This window comes from Bos javanicus, chromosome 4 (genome assembly GCF_032452875.1).
Source record: "Bos javanicus breed banteng chromosome 4, ARS-OSU_banteng_1.0, whole genome shotgun sequence".
Taxonomy (NCBI): domain Eukaryota; kingdom Metazoa; phylum Chordata; class Mammalia; order Artiodactyla; family Bovidae; genus Bos; species Bos javanicus.
Window position 1 is genome coordinate 43,291,094 of NC_083871.1, and position 15,884 is coordinate 43,306,977.

The 15,884-nt window shown below is 39.1% G+C and overlaps 1 protein-coding gene across 14 annotated transcripts in view; it reads left to right on the forward strand.

The window, feature by feature from the left end:
• MAGI2 (membrane associated guanylate kinase, WW and PDZ domain containing 2) overlaps nt 1-15,884 on the forward strand; it is a 1,471,158-nt gene that overhangs the window by 944,196 nt on the left and 511,078 nt on the right. For all 14 annotated transcript variants that reach the window (XM_061413833.1, XM_061413837.1, XM_061413836.1 and 11 more), the window contains one exon: nt 7,759-7,969. In XM_061413833.1, the coding sequence (XP_061269817.1) occupies nt 7,759-7,969 (211 nt within the window). The remainder of the gene's footprint in view (nt 1-7,758; nt 7,970-15,884) is intronic.

A 15,884-nucleotide genomic window follows, 5' to 3' on the forward strand; every position in this document is an offset into this window, starting at 1 on the left:
TAGGGCAAAAATAACCCCCTCCTCTGGTTTGCAAGGCATCTAATGGACCTAGAAACTCAAAATGAAATGCTCAAAACTGCCAGTGTTTGATAAAGTCTGTTCACTTGAGCAGCAAGCGTCTTGGGGGAAATTCATTTACATATCCAAAAAATTAATGTTTGGATTTAACAATAAAACCATGCTAAGAAACGTGTCATGGAGGTTTAAAAGGCCAGTTCTATATGACCACTTCCTAATCAAAAAATACTTTCAAACCACTATGAAAGAAAAACATGCATGGGGTTATTTGCCTTTTTCTCCTTAGTCAGAATTTAAATAGTCTAAGGTTTCTCAAGTCATAGATTTGACACATATGAGATCTGTGTTAAGGCATATTTGCATGCATATAATTTTAAGCTAAACTTCATGAGAGGGGAAGAATGTTAGCAAGAATGGCTACACATACACCTTGGTAAAATCTGTTCTTTCCCATCCCTAATTACTAAAAGTTTATTATGGTGATATATCCAGACAATGAAATATTATTTAGTGCTGAAAATAAATGAACTATAAAACTATTAAAAGACATCAAGCAAACTTAAATGTGTTTTACTAAATAAAAGAAGCCAATCTGAAACATTTATGTGTCCGACTGATTGCGACCCCATGGACTGTATGTAGCCTACCATGCTCCTCTGTCCATGGGATTTTCCAGGCAAGAGTACTGGAGTGGGTTGCCATTTCCTTCTCCAGAGGATCTTCCCGACCCAGGGATCAAACCCAGGTCTGCCGCATTGTAGGCAGATGCTTTACCGTCTGAGCCACCAGGGAAGTCCTATACACTGTATAATATTCTGGAAAAGGTTAAACTATGGAGACAGTGAAAACATCAATGGTTTCCAAGAGTTAGAGGGGCGAGATGGATGAAAGCCAAGCACAGAGGATTTTTAGAGCAGTCAAACCACCCTGTATATTTCAGTGGTGGCTATGTATCATTACACAGTTGTTAAGACCCATAAAATATACATGGAGAAGGCAATGGCAACCCTACTCCAGTACTCTTGCCTGGAAAATCCCATGGGCGGAGGAGCCTGGTAGGCTGCAGTCCATGGGGTCACTAAGAGTTGGACACGACTAAGGGATTTCACTTTCATTTTTCACTTTCATGCATTGGAGAAGGAAATGGCAACCCACTCCAGTGTTCTTGCCTGGAGAATATTGGTTCAGTGGATTGTGAGGTAAACGTGTCTATATACTGTTTAATGAATTGAATTGTGTCCCCCCACCACCCCCCGCCCTTGCCAACATTCATATGTTGAAATCCAAACCACCAAAATCTCAGAAAATGAACTTATTTCCTATGTGGAAATAGGATGAGGCTACCTTAACTAAGTAGTAGTAGTAATCAGTTCTACTAATAAAATAGTAGATCGGTAGGGTGGGTCCCTGACTGAGGATGACTAGTGTCCTTCAAAAAGGGAAATTAGACAAGTATCCAGGTAGCGTACCATATGAAGATTGGAGTTAATGTTGCTACAAACCAGGAGATAATCAGAAGCCAGCAGAGAAGCCTGGAACAGACCCTCCTGTAGCACCTTCAGAGGGAGCATAGCCCTGCTGGTGAACACTTGTTCTAGGGTTTCTGTAAAAATAAATTTGTATTAAGTCATACAGTTTTGTTCTATGTTGTTATCACAGGACTAGGAAACTAATACAGTTTGAACCACAGTCTCCTTAACTGCCCACTGCCTAGCCTAGTTCTTAGCAGTTAGCGAGGTCTCAACAAATGCTTAATTAATGAATTAATGCAATTTTCCTGGTACACAAGGTAGGAAATAGGATGTCGGTTTCTTTGCTGACTGTTAAATAACGGAGATTCTCCGACAGCTGCGGTGGGTACTCTTGTTTCCATGTGTCCTATCACCTCCCTAATATTGTGTGCAGCTCTTTTGTGCCATTGAATACCCCTCCCTAAATCTCTGTGGTAGTACCCTGTTGAGTATCCCTCAGTAAATCACTGTGATAGTACCTATATCATTATCCATTGTGAGGAAACATGTCCTTTCCACCCCTCATGTTGTCTTGCATATCAGAGGGTACTTAATTTGCATTCCACCAGTTGCTTGACTTACCCTGCCCAAAAGAGGTAGAGTGACTTCTCTGAGTGGTACATCTTTGAAGGATAATTCTGGGCCTGCTTTGCCCAATTCCTCTTTTTTTTTTTTTTAAATCCCTCTGAATATTCTGCATGGCTCTTCTAGAAACAGGTTCTATGTCTGTGTGGGAAACCTGCCCTAATTCAGTACTGTCTTGGGCATACTGGCTTGATTCTACATTTCACCAGAAGCCCTTGACTCTCACCATAAACCGTATCCCTAGATTAGCCTTTATGAGCAGTAAATGTTGGAAATGTTGTGATTCTCCTTTTGCTTTATTCATTTTTTCTCTTATTTTGTTCAGATAAAGAAAGCAAGTGCTGCTTATTACTTGCCTCTCAAACCAATTCTTAATAACCTGATAAAAATAGCTTTTTTCTCTCCCCCATTAAACTCGTTAAATATCTTGCACATTGTAGATATTAAATTCATGTTTGCTAATGTAACAATTGATTGATTAGATAAAAATAAAGGAATGAATGGATAAATGAGTTAAACTGGGAGAACTTGGCTCAGTGATCTCTCGTACATTAATAAATATAATTACTGACATCTCCATTTTTCAGAGTGAAAAGGGGGACCTCCTGGGAACTGAAGACCTTCTGGGATTAAGTGCAACTGTGACCTGAACCCCCAGTGCTTTACTCTGTATGTGTGTTAGTTACTCAGTCGTGTGTGACTCTTTGCAACCCCACGAACTGTAGCCCTCCAGGCTTCTCTGTCCATGGAATTCGCCAGGCAAGAATAGTGGAGTGGATTGCCATTCCCTTCTTCAGAGGATCTTCCCAACACAGGAATCAGACTCTGGTCTCCTGCATTGCAGGAAGAGTATTTACCATTTGAGCTATAGAGAAGTCCCGTTTCTCAGGAGATGTCTCACATTTCTCTGGAAAATATAGTTATCAAGATGAGAAAAAAAGAATGGTTGTTCATAGCTAATCTTTGACTTTATCTGTCAGGATATTCTGTATTTTCTTTTTATTTGCTCATTTAATTCATTCCAACTTGGCTTTCCCACCTACCACTTCACTATAACTACTCCCATATCTGGTACCTAATATCACCAGTGACCTCTATATCATTAATTTCACTAGATTTTACATCCTTATCTTTCTGTTGGCCTGCTTAGAGGTTTTGGCCACAGATCAGTGTTTACTTCTCACTGTCCTTTGCTTGGCTTGTGTGGCATGAAGATCAACTGGTTTTTCTGTTACTTCCCTGGCTGTTCTCTCCTGATCATTCTCTCACTCACTGTTAAATGTTGGAGTTCCTCAGCCAGCTATCTGAGGTATTCTTGTTTCCACTTGCTGAACTGTCTCTCTGGCAATTTCATTCACCCCTGTGGTTTAAATTATAATACAATTTAGCCATGAAAGTGAAAATGAAAGTCGCTCAGGCATGTCCGACTGTTTGCAGCCCCATGGACTATACAGTCCATAGAATTCTCCAAGACAGAATACTCAAGTGTGTAGCTTTTCCCTTCTCCAGGGGATCTTCCCAACCCAGGGATCAAACCCACGTCCCCTGCATTTCAGGCAGATTCTTTACCAGCTGAGCCACAAGGGAGGCCCACAGTCTAGCCATATGCTGTTGTCTTTTAAATTTGATGGATTCCCTAAGAACTCTCTGACTTGACACCTCCATTGTGAGTTTGACATGAACCTCCATCTCTTGTGCCTAAAATTATACCCACTGGTTTCCCCACTCCTGACAGAGTCTTGCTGCTCCTCTCATGGTGCTTAGCCCAGTGAATTGCTTTCCCCCTTTGGGTTTACCATGACTTCTTATTTGCCCTTATCTGTCCATTTGTTTAATCATATCAAATCTATATTCTAATTTCATTTTTCAGTTCATAGAAGAGCCATGCCATTGACACTATCATCTCTTGTCTCAATCACAAAAAATAACTCCCCACTGGTCTGTGAATATCTACTGTTAATACTTTCAAACCCCCAGAATAGCTAGGAGGATCTAGAGAATGAAAATCTACTTTTGTCATCCCCTTGATTAAGACACATCAGTACCTTCTCATTACTCTCCGGGTACAGTTCCAACCTCTGAGCATGCTTTCTAACGCTAATCCATTCCTTGCTTGTCTGTTTCTTTCTCCTTTACCTTCCTCTGAAAGAAGTCTCTTGACTCCATTTTCTAGTCTCAGATTTGTTAGCACACTGGAAAAGGGGCTTTCCTTGATTCTTTATGTAAGGTTAGATAAATGCATATACATGAGGTCTCATCTTTCCCTTTGGTAACATTCATCACACTTAAAATTGCTTAAAGACTACACATCTTGACATATTTCAAGTTCCATGAGAGCAGGGATCATGCCTTTCTTGTTTGCTTTTCTGTCCTTGGTGCCTGACGCCAACCGAGTGTTTAATAAATATTAAGTGAACATTGAATAAATGAATATGTTCAGATCATGACCTTGCATTTTCACTTTTCAAATGCATCATGACATTTGGAAATACCTGAGAACAGTATGCTTCTTATATTGATAATTACATGTTGTAATAAGGTATAACGAAGAACCTAAAGAGAAGAGTGCCTTCTCTTGCTGTTTCTTTCCTGAACAATTTACAAAGGTCAAATCTGTATGGAGAATCAGGTGGAAGACTACATCACTAAGGAATATATTATTTTCATAAAATCCTCTTTTACAAAGAAGAAACATCAAAAACTTGTAAAATGTTCGTATCCTTTCTAATTCCTAAAGATACTTCATATTGCTCTCTGAGATTGACACACACACGGAAAAAATTGATCCAAGCTGTTGATTAAGACGATAAGTACATTCTACTTTAGTTTACTCTTCTTATATTGCTTTTATTAATTTTAAAGTTATAAAAACAGTAGCCAACTAATGCAGAGGTATGTAAAAAAAAATCTCCCACTTCCATCCAATTTTACTGCTTTGGGGTTACTCAAAGTTGAAAAATCTATTGTACATCTTTCCATCGTCTTATGATTATAAGCAAAATTATACATGTATCTAACTTGGTGTTTGCTTATTTAAAAAAATAGAATTAATAGTGTACATGCATTATTCTTCAACTTAGATTATTCTTTAAACAATAATGATTGGCATATTTTCCAGGTTGTAGGTCTTTACACTACATAATTTTCCATGGTAATGATAACCACAATTTATTTAACAATTTTCTCATTGATAGGCATCCAAATCATTTCCAGGTCTTTGCTGCTACAGACAAATATACGGGTAGAGTAAGCATTATTTCCACCTTTATTTCTAGAAGATATTTCTCAAATGGGTTACTGAGGCAGACCATATATGTATTTGTATATTTTTTAATGTTAATAGTTATAAATTAGGTTCCCAAACAGTTGTGGAATTTCCTGTTTCCAAGAGGGCTGCCTTATCATCAGATTGGCATTGTATGTCAGTAGTATCTCCTTCCAGTTTCTGGGTTAAGCCATCCCCACTACACCTTCTGCTGTGAAGAAGTTATATGATCCTCACTGCAGGTGGATTGGTTCTCTGTTCTCAGCTACTTTCCAAGTCTCCACCAGAACATACTTGGACTTCTGCATGATGCCCATGTCAAAGGGAAGTCTTCAGAGTAGTACTTGCCAAATGTATTCATCCACTTATTTCTGACACCCTGATGGAAATTTGGAACAAATCTGCAGGAAACAGTCCTCCCAAAGTTCCAAACTAAAGTATTCCACAGACCACCTCTGCTTTTGGCTCCCTTGATCTTTTCTGTGGTTTCCCTCTTTGTACACTACCACACCCCAGTCTGAAACCTAAATATAGTGGTGCTGAATCCCTGAATGAACTAAGGAAGATCTGAAATCTAAACATTTCCCCTTTGGACTTCTCTTTCAACTGCCTTCTTAACTTGCAGGAAATTTCTCTGAACCTGAGCTTTCTGAAGGTAAGATTTAAAACACATGCTAATAATGAATTTTCAATATAATATTTTCTACTTTTTTAAGAATCTGTCTTTAACAAATACTATAAGTTTCCTGAAATATGATCATCCTTCTTTTAACTATATTATGCAGGGTTTATTTTTTCTAAATTTAAAAAAAAAGTCTTCTCCTTATCTCTCCCTACTTGGAGATCTATACTCTGATTTAATCATCATGATATATCAGATGCTGTCTTCTGGTAGCATCTGAGAAATACTTGGGTTGGATACATGGGTGATATGCATTCAGAACTTCTGCATGTTTAAGAGTGACTTTCTTTTGTATAGATGTATAATATTTTGGTAAAGTTCTTGGCCTGCTATACTTTTCTTCTCCTCAAGTTACTACAGATATTATCTTACTATCTTTGAGCTTTGAGTATTACAAGTGAAAGTTCTGATGATCTTCTATTCCTCTTTTTTGGGGTAAGTTTCTTCAGTATGGAAGCTGGTAAAGTTGCTTTTTAACATTGGAGTTTGGAAATCTCACCTAGATGTGTTTAGGTGAAATGTATGCTTCATTAATTTGGCCTCAGATACAGTGAACCATTTTAATTGGCAGACTCCTATGTCTCTTCATCTTAGGTAAATTTTAGTCTATTTTTATTGAATTTTTATTTTTTCTCCATGTGTTCCTGTTCATCATTCTGGATCTCATATCATTTGCAAGTTGATATCCTTGGGTCTCAACATCTGATATCCTTGGGTCTTCCAAGCATTTTATTGTTTCTCTTAAAATGTACATTTCTTTTAGTTTTTGCTCTGTTGGATTAGTTTTCTATCGCAGCCATAACAATTTACCACACATCTAGTGGCTTAAGATTGAAGGCAAAAGGAGAAGGGAGCAGCAGAGGATGAGATGGTTAGATAGCATCACCAACTCAATGGACATGATTTCAAGCAAACTCTGGGAGGTGGTGGAAGACAGGGAAGACAGTCCATGGGGTCGCAAAGAATCGACATGACTTGGTGACTGAACAACAGTGGCCTAAAGCAGTGTGTATTTTTTTATCATACTGCTCTGTAGGTTAGAAGTCTGAAATGGGTCTCACGGGGCTAAATCAAGATTTCTAAAAGACTGTGTTATTTTCTAGAGACTCTAGAAGAAAATCCATGATTTTGCTTGCCAGCTTCTAAAGGTCACCCACACTTCTTGCTGGTGTTGGATCCCCTTCTGTCTTCAAAATCAGCAGCAATGCATTTCTTTGGCCAACGCTTCTCTTCAATAGTCATATCTCCCTCTTATAGTCCTCTTCTGCTTTCTTTGTGTACTTGTAAAGACCCTTGTCATTACAGCAAGCCCACATGAATAATTGAAGATGATCTCCCAATCTCAAGGCCCTTAATTTAATTGATCCTGCAAATCTTCTTTTGCCATATAAGGTAACAATCACATGTTCCAGGCCGTAGGGTACAGGCATCCCTAGGGATTCATTGCTCTGTCTACCACACCTATATAATGACATGGTCCTCCAATTTAGTCATCAGGTTTAATTAGTTGAAGAATAGACTAGAATGGTGAATGAAAGAGGAACTCAGATAGGCCTGCTGATAATTTTCAGAGGTGGTTACAATTATGCTTTTTCTGTTAGCTTTCAGAGAGCTCATTCCCCAGTGAGCATAGTCCATACTCACTCAGAAGTTACAGTGGCTGGAGTGACTAACCATGTACCCTTGTTCTCTTGTAGAATCCAGTGAACCTGAAGACAAGAGTGCAGGTGCCTCAGGGGAGACACCCTCCCAGCCTTATCCTGCACCAGTGTACAGTCAGCCCGAGGAGGTGAAGGAGCAGATGGATGATGCGAAACCAACTAAACCTGAGGAGAATGAGGACTCAGACCCATTGCCTGACAACTGGGAAATGGCTTATACAGAGAAGGGTGAAGTCTACTTCATTGAGTGAGTCTCACACATTTCTCTGAACATTTCACAAAGATCATAGCAGTATATATATGATGTAACAGATGGAGAGGTGGGTCAGAGTAATTTGAATTTTATTGATCATAATATTACCTTCTTTGTGAGAGAATAATGGGATGGCACCTTGATACAGCTAAAGATTCTAGATTACAGCTATAAACCAAATAATGAATTAAATAGTGCCACTGTAAAATTTGTTGCAATCATGACTGAGGAGGCAAATATCCATGTGATGTTACTTTTGAATTGGAAATAGGGAGGAAATGCTTACTCTACCCTTCCAAGACATCTGTGTAGCTCAAATGAGATAATCCCCATCTTTTAAATGAAATTGCTGGAAACCTCCACCATCATGTCCAATGGTTTGATCGAATGCCAACTATTGAGAGCCAAATACTTGCTAATCACAAATGACAATATTTTAAGCATTTGACCCTAAGGTCAGCTGTCAATAAAATCATGTGTTTGGTATAGTTTGCCATATTTATTTTTATTATATCCCATTCTATTTATTGCTTACCTTTTTATGATTTACCAAGGAAAATGAAGGGCTAATTCTGAACTAACTAGTGATGCATACTCAGTCTAATCTTTCCTTTCACTGGGGACGTTTTTTCCCCAAACTCAGTTTTTATATATTTTATTAACAGCATGGTCTAGCTTTCCTTTTCTTTTTCTTTTTGGAGTAGAACAACTTTTTTAACCCCCTGAGTTGAGGATCGTGGCTAAATATTAAATTGTTGATGTGCATGAGACAATCAAAATGTCCATTAGAAAGGTAAAAAACTAAATGTATAGTAAATGAACAACAATCCTTATTCCCGCAAAGCTGTAGAAGACTCAGAGGGAAACATTAACAGAATCTGAAGTTTTCAGTTCAGATAGTAGATAAAAATATGTGAACTCTTGATTACTCAAGAAAAATATTAAAACTAGATTTTCTTTCCAAACCTGGAGTGATTTGTGACTTAGATCTCCATAGGCAGAACTCAGTTGTGAAATTGAAATGTTACCACATGCCAATATTTAATTTTCACTTGAAAACTTTATAACATGTGGCCAAGGGAATACATAATCAGGTAATTACTTGGTGCTCTGCTTGACTCCACCATGGATGAGAAATGCATAAAATACATTGCTACCATTCACCTTTTGACAAATCTTATAAGTTACAAAAAAAGAATAAAACTCTCTCGCATATTTCTTATGGCTATAATCAATGACCCACAGGCATCCTTTTATCAATTAATTGGAAAAGAGAAGGTCATACAGAATTTTTTAAATGTTTGAGTGTATTTATATCAAAAACATAATTTTGTTATCAATAAGCTTAGCATAGCACCATTTCAGGCCAGAAATCAAAGTATAAACCTAGATATGAGGTCTCACATTGGTGTTCAGAACAGTTGTTTAGAACAGGGGGACTGACTACCCACACGTTTTTATTGCATAATATAGGCAGAGTAAGACTATGTGGAAATAATAAAAGAAAAACAGCATTGCAAGTTGATGAAAGAACTGTTTCCTTACCGTGCTTTCAATAATGCAATTATAAAAACCTCCTTTTTTTGTGATTATAAAATAAACTTTCCCCTTTTAACTGCGTCAGATTTGGGGATCGTGGAGAAAAGAGATTCCATAAGACAGAAGCTGTATTTGTGGTTTATAGGAAATGATGAGGCTCTATCAAGATGTGGGAGAAAGGACCAAAATGATTGTTAATATGCTAGTCAGTCATCCAGTATCAGAATCAAAAGACTCATTAGAGTTTGTCCCTGGTCTTAAATTTATTGTCACACTGGGGAAGAAAGAATAAGAGGGATAGTTAAAACAATTAGTCAACCACTCATTTCTGAATTTTGTGATACAATTTCAGTGAAGATACACTTAACGTAGACTTAAGTAATAAAAGAAGGATTATAGTAAAGGTAAAATAATGTAGACTTGAAAAGTTGGTACTAGGTAAATAGTACATTCCAGGTATAAGAATCACCATTACAAAAACCAGATACTTTATGTGTTAGGAGTAGGGAGAAGATGCCCAGACCTACTATAGAGATGTCAGTTGGTAAAAACCGTGTGAAATGATGGCTCCATTCTCATTTTGCTTGATCATTAGTGCTTTTGAAAAACAAGCAGAGCTTTTTGTTTGTTTATCTTCTTCCCACTACTGCAGGGAAGGATGAATGAATAGTATTAGGAGCAGAGATGGGGTGAGCTGAAAAATTAAAACAAAAAAGAGGAGACAATTTCATTTGCAACATGAATGTTAATGCTAAGGGAGATTCATCCAGAGGTCAAGGAGAGGGAAGAAGCCTGGAGTAAAGGCTGAAGTGAGAAGAGTGTGATGGGAAAGTGATTAAAATTGGAGGCAGGGGCAGATGCCTGCTTAAATAGGTCATTCACAGAATGGAGGTATCCCCTGGCCCACCCTTCATCCTGGACCAGCTTGAAATCTGCCTTTTCTTCCTTCAAAAACCTTAGTTTGACTCATAAGACTCAGTGATATAAGCTCCAGTATCGCAGAGCAGGGAGGGGTCAGGCAGTGTCTTTTTCATCTGGTACCTCATTTTCACACCGTGGCAATCTGTGCTGCCTGTTCCTTTCTCTGTGGCCTACATTTAGCTCTGCTGTACTTCCTTCTCAGTAACTTCCTCCAGACCACTTTCACTCTATCCTCTGGAATGCTCCTTCCTAACTACATTTGACAAACTCAGCACTTCAACCCACAGGTTATCTCTGCTGATGATACTGCAGAGAATCCTTACCTGGATGTAGTCCGTGCTGTAAAAGCCCTGTGGAAACAGGCTGGTAGGGCAGGAGAAGCAACAGCACAGGGACCGTGATGGGCCATTAGGACTTGCTTAGGGACTGAGCCATGATGTGTCCCAGAGTTTCTCGCCAAGAAACTTATAATACTATTTGTAATGTAAAAGTTTGTAGTTCTGAAGCAAAGTCAGAGTAAAGAAAGAAAAAGAAAAGTAGAGTAATTTAAGAGAAAAGTAAAACAGAAGGAAATGTAGAAGAGGTGGAAAATTAGATTACAGCTCTCTCAGAAGAGAGATGACACCACTGGAAACACTTCTGGTAAAAATATTGTGAGAGCTGCTTAGAGTAATGGGAGTCCCTGGTAGATTAACATGTACTCATTGTTTTTGTTGTTCAGTCACTAAGTTGTGTCCAACCCTTTGTGACACCATGGACTGCAGCACACCAGACTTCCTTGTCCTTCACTATGACTCATGCCCATTGAGTTAGTGATGCCATTGCACTTTACTGAATTTTGTCTCCAATGAAACAAATACTGTAATCAAACATAAGTAAGTGAAACAGAGGAAAAGGACCCTATGGTTCTGTGTATAAAATTTAAATATATTTCTATATTCATTTTTGAGTTGTTGTTTGGTCACTGCAGATCTCATTGACTGCAGCATGCTAGGCTTCCCTATCTTTCTTTCTTCCCAGTCTTTCACTATCTCCAGGTTCAGTTCAGTTCAGTCGCTCAGTCGTGTCTGACTCTTTGCAACCCCATGGACAGCAGCAAGCCAGGCTTCCCTGTCCATCACCAACTCCCAGAGCTTACTCAAACTCATGTCCATCCAGTCGGTGATGCCATCCAACCATCTCATCCATCTTCTGTCATCCACTTCGCCTCCCGCCTTCAATCTTTCCGAGCATCAGGGTCTTTTCCAATGCGTCACTTCTTCACATCAGGTGGCCAAAGTACTGGAGTTTCAGCTTCAGCATCAGTCCTTCCAATGAATACTCAGGACTCATTTCCTTTAGGTGGACTGATTGGATCTCCTTGCAGTCTAAGGGACTCTCAAGATTCTTCTCCAACACCACAGTTCAAAAGCATCAAATCTTCAGTACTCAGCTTTCTTTATAGTCCAACTCTCACATCCACACATGACCACTGGAAAAACCATAGCCTTGACTAGAAGGACTTTTGTTGACAAAGTAATGTCTCTGCTTTTTAATATGCTGTCTAGGTTGGTCATAACTTTCTTTCTAAGGAGTAAGTGTCTTTGAATTTTGTGGCTGCAATCACCATCTGCAGTGACTTCGGAGCCCCCAAAAATAAAGTCAGCCACTGTTTCCCCATCTGTTTGCCATGAAGTGATGGGACTGGATGCCATGATCTTAGTTTTCTGAATGTTGAGCTTTAAGCCAACTTTTTCACTCTCCTCTTTCACTTTCATCAAGAGGCTCTTTACTTCTTCACTTTCTGCCATAAGGGTGGTATCATCTGCATGTCGGAGGTTATTGATATTTCTCCTGGCAATCTTGATTCTAGCTTCTGCTTCATCCAGCCCAGCATTTCGTATGATGTACTCTTCTGCTGCGGCTGCTGCTGCTGCTGCTAAGTCGTTTCAGTCGTGTCCAACTCTGTGAGACCCCATAGACAGCAGCCCACCAGGATCCCCCATCCCTGGGATTCTCTGGGCAATAACAGTGGAGTGCGTTGCCATTTCCTTCTCCAATGCATGAAAGTGAAAAGTGAAAGTGAGGTTGCCCAGTCGTGTCTGACTCTTAACAACCCCATGGACTGCAGCCTACCAGGCTCTTCTGTCCATGGGATTTTCCAGGCAAGAGTACCAGTGCCATTGTCTTCTCCAGATGTACTCTGCATATAAGTTAAATAAGCAGGGTGACAATATACATCCTTGATGTATTCCTTTCTTGATTTGGAACCAGTTTGTTGTTTCATGTCCAGTTCCAACTTTGCTTCCTGACCTGCATACAGACTTTTCAAGAGACAGGTCAGGTGGTCTGGTATACCCATCTCTTTAAGAACTTTCCACAGTTTGTTGTGATCCACACAGTCAAAGGCTTTGGCGGAGTCAATAAAGCAGAAATAGATGTTTTTCTGGAACGCTCTTGCTTTTTCAATGATCCAACAGATGTTGTCAATTTGATCTGTGATTCCTCTGCCTCTTCTAAATCTAGCTTGAACATCTGAAAGCTCATGGTTCACATACTGTTGAAGCTTGGCTTGTAGAATTTTGAGCTTTACTTTGCTAGCATGTAAGTTTGCTCAAATTCATGTCCATTGAATTGGTGATGCCATTCAACCATCTCATCCTCTGTTGTCCCCTCCTCCTTCCTTCAGTCTTTCCCAGCATCAGAGTATTTTCCAATGAATTGGCTCTTTGCATCAAGTGGCCAAAGTATTGGGACTTCAGTTTCATCATTGGTCCTTCCAATGAATATTCAAGGTTGATTTCCTTCAGGATTGACTGGTTGGACCTCCTTGTTGTCCAGGGGACTCTCAAGAATCTTCTCTAACACCACAGTTTAAAAGCATTAATTCTTTGGCCCTCAGCCTTCTTTATGGTCCTAAAGCTATTTAATGCTATTTATGGTCCTGAAGCTAGTGGAGGTGATGGGATTCCAGTGGAGCTGTTAAAATCCTTAAAATGATGCTGTTAAAGTGCTGCACTCAATATGTCAACAGATTTGGGAAACTTAGTAGTGGCCACAAGACTGGAAAAGGTCAGTTTCATTTCTGAGTAGAATAGAATTCTAACTATGCTTAAATGAAGTGTTCATTTAAGTATGTATTAAAATATTGTGGTTGTTCTGTCACCCAGTCATTTCCAACTCTTTGCAACCCCTTGTACTGTAGCACACCAGGCCTCTCTGTCCTTCACCATCTCCTGAAGTTTGTCCAAGTTCATGTCCATTGCATCAGTGATGCCATCCAGCCATCTCATCCTCTGATGCCCTCTTCTCCTTCTGCCCTCAATCTTTCCCAGCATCAGGGACTTTTTCAATGAGTCAGCTATTCTCATCAGATGACCAAAATACTGGAGTTTGAGCTTCAGCTTCAGTCCTTCCAGTGGATATTCAGGGTTGATTTCTCTTAAGATTGACTGGTTTGATCTCCTTGCTGTCCAAGGGAGTCTCTGGAGTCTTCTCCAGTACCACAGTTCAAAGGCATCAGTTCTTTGGTAGTCTGCATTCTTTATGGTCCAGCTCTCACTGTCAGTTGGTAAAGAATCCGCCTACAGTGCAGAAGACTCTGGTTTGTTTCCTGGGTCAGAAAGATCCGCTGGAGAAGGGATAGGCTACCCATTCCAGTATTCTTGGCCTTCGCCTATGGCTCATCTGGTAAAGAATCCTGCAATGCAGGAGACCTGAGTTTGATCTCTAGGTTGGGAAGATCCCCTGAAGAAGGGAATGGCTACCCACTCCTCTATCCTGGCTGGAGAATTCCATGGACTGTGTAGTCCATGGGGTGGCAAAGAGTTGTACACGATTGAATGACTTTCACTTTCTCACAACTATACGTGACCACTGGGAAGACGATAGCCTTTATTATACTGATGTTCATCAGCAAAGTAATGTCTCCGCTTTTCAACACACTGTCTAGGTGTGTCATAGCTTTCCTGCCAAGAAGCAAACATTTTCTGATTTCATGGCTGCAGCCACCATCCATGTGGTTTTAGAGCCCAAGAAGAAGAAATCTGTCACTACTTCCACTTTTCCCGCCTCTATTTGTTAGGAAGTAATGGGGCAGGATGCCTTGATCTTAGTTTTTTCAGTATTTAGTTTTAAGCCAGCTATTTCACTCTCCTCCTTCACCCTCATCAAGACATTCTTTAGTTCCCCTCTTGTTCTTTAGTTCCCCTTTAGTTCCTTATTATATATGTATTTATATATATATATATATATATATATATATTTATGAATATATGTATATATAAAACCTTTGAGTTAAGGTAAGAGTAATTTAATTTTTGTCATCTATGCAATGTTTTAAAATAATTATTTATTTACTCAGTATTGACAAGTAGTTTATACGTCTCGGTCTTTATGAGTGCTGCAGATAAAAGATGAGGGAAATTTTTATCATTGTTCTCAATATTGAACAAATGGGACAATTATTTCCCACAGTCTTCAAGACTCCATCTTTTGTTGAATAATTAAAGCAGATTCCTTTTATCACTTACAGTGACATTTAATGGGAAAAGGTGAGTATCTGAACAAGTATTTTTAAACAACAGAATTTTAAATTGCAGAGAATGCACTCTTCCAAGCATGGCTTTAAAGCATTTCTGTCTTGTGCTCATTCACTCAGTCGTGTTTGACTACAGCCCCATGGACTATAGCCCACCAGGCTCCTCTGACCATGGAAATTTCCAGGCAAGAATACTCAAGTGGGTTGCCATTTCCTCCTCCAGTGGATCTTCCTGACCCAGGGATAGAACCCACATCTCCTGCGTTAACAGGCAGATTGTTTACCACTGAGCAACAAAATCCCTATAATGTCTTATGTTTAGCAATTTTTAAGACTTTCAAGTGTATACTATTGTTTAAAACCAATAGTCTCCTTAACTCATAATATCTTCTTCATTAATATTATCTTTTTAAATAGTATATTAATTGTACATTCAAATTAGTAATAATAATTACCACATATTTAGTGCCTACATTTTACAGTCTGTGTTCAGCTTACTTAGCAGTAAAACTAATATGTTAATCATTTACATTGTGTTTGTTTATTTCTCATTTTGGGAACCTAAAACTTACAGAGGTAAGCACCTTGCCTTGGTCATATAACCAGGAAATGACAAAACTAGGATGCTTTGATTTCATTTATTCAACACATATTTATTGGGCACACCCTGTGTTCTAGGAACTATTTTATTAAACCCTGGGATTACAGTGGTCAACAAAACTGACAACATTCATACTTCCATATTTTCATGGGCAAAATGTCGCTACAGGGTCCTTGCTGTTAACTAATTTGCCATGGTGCCTTCTTTACATATATTATATGATAGTCACTCAGTCGTGTTCAACTCTTGACGACCCTTTGAAGCATTTGAGGTACTCCCATTTTATACATGAGATTCTGAGGCACCTTGGACAAATTAACATTCCCGAG